At 37.4% G+C, this 6704-nt stretch overlaps 1 protein-coding gene across 1 annotated transcript; it reads left to right on the top strand.

Annotated features, from left to right (window-relative positions):
• Positions 1-1291: 1291 nt before the first annotated feature.
• LOC114176461 (protein argonaute 2-like) lies at positions 1292-4789 on the top strand. The gene is made up of 3 exons (XM_028061508.1): positions 1292-1825; positions 1930-3085; positions 3166-4789. Exons 1-3 carry the CDS (start codon positions 1492-1494, stop codon positions 4586-4588), a joined length of 2913 nt encoding a protein of 970 aa, XP_027917309.1. The 5' UTR covers positions 1292-1491; the 3' UTR covers positions 4589-4789.
• The last annotated feature ends 1915 nt before the right edge of the window (positions 4790-6704 follow it).

The raw sequence follows: 6704 nt of genomic DNA, 5'->3' as shown, positions 1-6704 counted from the left end.
TTTAGGTGGTTTGTTGATGGTTCATGGTGGTGGAATTACTTGGATGACCATTCCATTGTGTCGAAAGCATATTTGAAGTAATAATACATTGTACAATGAGTTGCACCACTGCATGTACAAAAAGTACAACGTAAAAAGGCTGTTATGGAAACACAAAAGGACAGTTAATTCGAGACGCAGAAAAGTTCGTTTTGAAGTGAATCTTGAATTCCAATTACTTATTTAGGTGGTTTGTTGATGGTTCATGGTGATGGAATTACTTGGATGACCATTGGATTGTGTGGAAAGCATATTTGAAGTAATAATACATTGTAAAATGAGTTGCAGTACTGCATGTACATGTACAAAAAGTTCAACATAAAAAGGCAGTTATGGAAACACAAAAGGACAGTTAATTCGAGACGTAGAAAACATAAATATCAGATTTTTATGAAAAGCTTAACTTTCATTACATATCATGAAATTGTTTGAAGATCAGAATTAGTCGTCACACAAACATTTGTTGACAAAGACTGTAATGAATTCATCAGCATCAGCGTGATCCACTTGAAAGAGCACACGATCCCCTTCTTTTAATTGATGTTGATTGCAAAATTCCTTCCAGCCCTTCCCTATCTTCGTCGAGCGGGGTTTTCCACCATAACCTACCGGAGAAATGTTCGTTCCTCCAATGACCTTAATCAACCAACAAGAGAGCGCCCAACCAATGAATCGAACGCTACCCACCAGTTTTCGCGGAAGCCGCCGCCTCCAACAACCCAAACCACTCTCCACACCTCCGCTATCCGCTTCCACTGCGACCCACAACACCAACCTTTATGGAACGATAGGCTTTTTGGGAAGACAAAGCATTGCGATTCAAAATAGGTTTCTGGTTGCTCGTGCGTCTCTGGTCGAAGAAGAAAGTGCAGGGGAAGAAACGAGGGAACTTGCGAATGAATGTGTTTTTTTAAAAACTTAATCCAATGCATAGCGCGTGCAAATCACGCAAACTATCCCTTCTCGCTACCTTCATTTCCCGTTTCCTTAAAAATGAATAAAATATTCAGTGCCACGTAGACGGGTAACTTGGGGGTCAAATAAACGGGGCATTGTATCATTATCCTACTCTAAACCTGCAAGTGGAATTGGTGATTTACACAACTAAAGAGTTAATTTAAACCATTGATCAACAATTGACTTTCATCTATTCCACATTAGAAGGTATCGAGATATCAGTCAAAATAAACTGAAACGCGAGAATGAAGTTAGTTTGACCAATGACGACAAAGGGTGTATCAGACAAACCCTCTGTAACTCCGCCACATTCTCTCACCTTTTTACGATCTCGTACAAACTTCCCTTTGGTCTTTCCGCTTACAAACTTAAGAACATTCTCGTAATTTCACTCACCTCTCTATAAATACCCCTTCAAGTTGATGCGTCCTTTAGTGTTTTGCTTCATTTCATTTTGTTCAGTCAGTTTTTTCGCTCCCGTTTTCTCCAATTCCAATGGAAAGAGGCAGAGGCAGTTACGGTGGCCGTAGCAGTTACCGCGGCCGTGGCAGTGGCAGTTATGGTGGCGGTGAGGGCAATGCTGGTCGTAGCAGTTACGGCGGACGTGACAGTTACGGCGGCCGTAGAGGAAGGTTCTACCAACGTCCCCAGTTAAGTGGTAGCAATGAACACAGGTCTCCTTCCCAAACACAGCCACAACTACGGTGGAAACCGAGGTTAAATCCTTCTTCCCCGGGTGAATCTTCAGAACCACATGCTTCTCAACCTCGACCTGAAACTGAAACTGAAACTGGAATTGAAACTGAAAAAGAAACAATTCAAAATCCAGGTATTGAGCGCGCCACTCTTGCTATATTTATAGCCTAAAAAAGCATCAATCGTTACAATAAATGATGGTGAGAATTCAATTTATATTTTGATTTTTTTTCACAGACGTGGGATCTTTGAAGATATCAGAGGAAAAAGCAGAGAGCATGAGACCAATGCGTAGGCCTGACAAAGGGGGAAAAATGGCAGCTAAGAGAAACAACCTTGAGGTGAACCATTTCCTTGTTGAGTTCGATGAAAAGAGAGTAATATTCCAGTATAACGTGGATGTGAAGGCCAAGGCTCCGGCCATGAACCATCGGCCTCAGAAGATTTCCAAGTTTCTTCTGTCGTCGATTCGGGATAAGCTGTTTTCCGATCACGCGTACCCCAGTTCGGCGTACGACGGCGACAAGAGCATATTCAGCTCGGAGCGGTTGAAGGAAGGAACCTTCGAAGTGGAGGTGGTGAGAGGTGGGGACGCAAGAACGCTTTGCTATTCGGTCACTCTTACACTTGTGAAGGACCTTGAACTCCGGAAGTTGAGAGATTACTTGAGTGGAAAGGTTCCTGGGATTCCTCGAGATGTTTTACAGGGCTTGGATTTGGTGGCGAAGGAGAATCCCGCTAAGCAGTGTGATACGGTTGGGTGCTGCTTCTTTCCCAAGGATCATCCCATAAGTCCGATAAACTCTAAAGGGATAATTGCAACTGGAGGATTTCAGCAGAGTCTTAAGCCAACTTCTCAGGGCTTGTCCTTGTGCCTAGACTTTTCCGTTCTGTCGTATTTTGGGGAGGAGAAACCGGTGTTGGAGTTTCTGCACGAACAGATTGAGAAGTTCGATTTGAAGATGTTTTCCAAGTTCAAGAAAAAAGTTGAGGATTTACTTGTGGGGTTGAAAGTCAATGTAACCCACCGGATGACGAAGCAGAAATACACTATTACAAAGTTGACACCCATGGTTACGAGCAAGATCAGATTCCCTGTTTTTGACACTGAGGGGCGGAATCCAGCACGGGAATGTAGTCTGATTGAGTACTTTTCAAGGAAGCATAAGGTGGAGATTCAACACACGGAAATTCCTGCCTTGGATTTTGGAGGCAACAAGATGAATTATGTGCCGATGGAGTTGTGCGTCTTGATCAAGGATCAGAGATGCCCCAAAGAGAACTTACTGAATACAAATGCTGGCAGTGTGTTGAGAAACATGTCGCGGGCTACTGCAGGAGAAAGGCGAAGTAAAATCTGCACTATAGTGGAATCAGAGGAAGGACCGTGTGGGTAAGTCAATTTGATTTGCTGCAATGAATTTTGCATTTCAAAAAATTGCAAATCATTTGTGTCGATATCTGTTTTGACAGAGGTGGTGTTATTGAGAGTTTTGGCATGCGTGTGGGCACTTCCATGACAAAAGTGACTGGACGAGTAATTCAGCCCCCAAAATTGAAGATAGCTAATCGAAAGGGTGGGATTATTAGTATGGCACTGGAAGTGGGGAAACCACAGTGGAGTCTGAAGGGAAGATCAATGGTGGAAGGGAAGCCGCTTAAGTGTTGGGGCATTCTTTATTTTTCTGATTCCAAGTGCCAATTCAAAAGCGAACGCTTCATTACGAATCTTTGTAACAAGTGCGAATTACTCGGCATTAAAATGGAGGAGCCAGCTTGTTCTAAAGAATATTCCATGTCTACTCTTCGCGAATACGATTCGCTGTGTGAGTTACTTCAAGAAATTGATTCTCAGGTTCAAAAGGAACGTAAACAACGGCTGCAGATTCTTCTCTGTGTGATGGCCGACAAAGATTCAGGTTACAAGAGCCTCAAATGGATCGCTGAGACCAAGGTTGGGGTGGTGACACAATGCTGCTTACGTTCTCATGCTATCGATTCGAAGGATCACTTCCTTACAAATCTCGCCCTCAAGATGAATGCAAAAATTGGAGGAAGTAACGTAGAGCTCATGAACAGGCTTCCAAACTTTGACGGCGAAGGTCATGTTATGTTCATAGGTGCTGATGTTAACCATCCACCTTCCAGAGACACCACCAGTCCTTCAATTGCTGCTGTAGTTGCCACTGTAAATTGGCCTGCTGCAAATCGCTATGCTGCACGTGTTTGTGCTCAAGGTCACCGGGTTGAGAAAATTTTGAACTTTGGGAGAATTTGCCTTGAACTAGTATCTCATTACAAGAAGCTGAACAAAGTGTGGCCAGAGAAAATTGTTATCTTTCGAGACGGCGTGAGCGAAAGTCAATTTAACATGGTTCTCACGGAGGAGCTGCAAGATTTGAAATCAGTGTTTGGTGACTCAAATCACTCGCCAACCATCACTCTTATTGTTGCACAAAAGCGACATCAAACTCGATTTTTTGTGAAGGGTGAGAGTTTCAATGTGTTACCTGGAACAGTTGTGGACACAAAAGTGGTGCATCCTTTTGAATTTGACTTCTACCTTTTTAGTCACATGGGGAAATGGGGCACAAGCAAGCCCACTCATTATCATGTGTTATGGGATGAACACAAATTTACCTCTGATGATTTGCAGAAACTGATATACGAAATGTGTTTTACCTTTGCAAAGTGCACTGGACCTGTTTCTTTAGTCCCTCCAGTCTACTATGCTGATCTAGCTGCATACAGAGGCCGTGTTTACTATGAAGCCATGAATGAAGCCAAACCTGATCGCTCTGCCACCACTGGATCTTCTTCGTCGGTTTCTGGTTTAAATGATGAAGAGTGTTACAAGTTGCACCCCGACGTGGAAAACCTTATGTTCTTCATTTGAATGTTTTTTAGGTTGTTTGTGGCACTACAACTCTGCTCTCTTTCCATTGGGACAAACCGCTTGAAATAGGTTAGTTTGTGCGTGAATCTAATGTCTCAATTCAAACTATCTTCTCCTTTGTTTCTTATGCTACTTGTAATTGAGTCATGTTCGTGTTGTTTTAGTTTTAAATAAAGGTATCCGTTGGTTTGTTTTATGAAATTATATTTTGACTATTAAATTTTAATAATTTTTTTTTTATAATATGAAGTAACATATTTTAAGTAATTTTAGAATATTAAAAATAAGAAGATAAAAAAATAAAAAATTGTTTAAAACATATTATCTAAAATTATAAAAAGAAATTATCAAAATTTAATAATTAAAAAAATCATTTCTTTTATTTTATAGTCTGTCTCAAATTTCCTTTTTTTTTACAGGCTTGTTTGTAATTTGGAATGTATGTATAACTTTATCTGGATATCTATTATATTTCATGTATTATTATAGTCCTTTTTATTTTCCTAAAAAGCTGAAAAATTAATAACAGGGAATAATTAAGAAAGACTTAACAGCAATAGAGGTATACCACAACAACCATGGCACGAGTCCATATTTGGGGATTTTATTTTCTAACGGTATTATCAATGCTCATTATTTTATTTTATTTTAGCTTTTATTTTATCGTATTTCATTTCTTTACATAGCATACTGTGATTTATAATTATTGAAATAACAATTTTCAATTGGGTTAGAATAGGATTATCGAGGAACTGAATTGAACTGATATTTGTATTTTTTTTATTTTCTTAATTTTTAATTAGTTAAAAATGAATGTTTTGAAAAAGTTAAAATTAATTACACAGTATTTAATTAGTTATATTAGTAAAAAATAGATAAATTAATTTTTAAAAAGATATATTTTAAAGAAATGTTTAAAAATAGATATAAATAAATAAAAATATTTAAGAAAAATATATGTAAATAGATATAAATATTTAAAAAAATGATATATAAATAAATATTTTTAGATAAATAGATATCAAAAATAGATAAATAAATATTCAGAAAGACATGTAACAACCCAAAATTATAAAATATTCCTTGGATTCTTACAAGTCAATAATTAAGCAAAATTGGAGATAGAAGAGTATATACATGTTAATATAGTCCTAGTCCTTTTACATGTAATTAGTCTTTCAAAATGCATAAGTTATTAAAATTATTCAAAACACAAAATAGGACTAATAATTCACATTAATATGTATATTTATATTTATGCACATTTCCAATAGAACTTATTTTATTGCCCTCAACCTATTATCTAGTACCATCACCACATGTAACATCATTTACTTATGCCATAGAAGTGATCATTGCAAAAGAGGCACCACAACAAAGAGACAAAGGAGGGTAAACTAATGATAACTATGAGAAATCATAACAATTCAAACAAATTCTAAAATAACACCCTCAAACATACATTATACAATTGGACACACATTCATAAATAGGTAACTCTAGACTCAATTTATCTAGATTTATGATTGACTCAAACTTTAAAAGCTTTACACCTAGCTTCCAAATATTGAAATTCCTTAACCTTGTGTTTGGAGGAGGGATTTCAACAATTCCAAGAAATTGAAATACCTAGTAATTGAATTACTTATAATTGAATTCTTTTCATTTCTTAAATAATTAGTTTGGATGAAGTAATTGAAATATTTTAAAATTCAATTTTTTTATTTAAATGAAACAATTTAATTTCTATTTTACGCTAAACTCAATTTTACCTTTGAGTCTAACTTAAGTTAGCTCAACCTTCAATTTAGTATGAATCATCTTGACTTTTGCTTCAAGTCGATCTTTAACCCGGATTGACCTTTTCAACCCGACCCGACTTGACCTTTGGTGATGTAGGATTATCTTGTTTCTTTTAGAAGATTATTGAATATGGTGATGATTGATTAAGAAAACCAAGGAAATCCCCACTGGCCATTAAGATAGCAAGTTGTCTAGATGTGAAGGTTCCTTTCCAAGGTTCTAGAGAAGAAAAGAATGGATTGATTCAAAACAAATAAGAGTGGACAACACATAAAAAAAAGTAAAACCCAAGTCATACACACAAAGGAAGAAG

The sequence above is a fragment of the Vigna unguiculata genome, chromosome 3 (assembly GCF_004118075.2).
Source record: "Vigna unguiculata cultivar IT97K-499-35 chromosome 3, ASM411807v1, whole genome shotgun sequence".
NCBI classification, from domain to species: Eukaryota; Viridiplantae; Streptophyta; class Magnoliopsida; order Fabales; family Fabaceae; genus Vigna; species Vigna unguiculata.
Note: the sequence above shows the minus strand (reverse complement) of the source record. Positions and strands in the feature narration are given on the sequence as shown.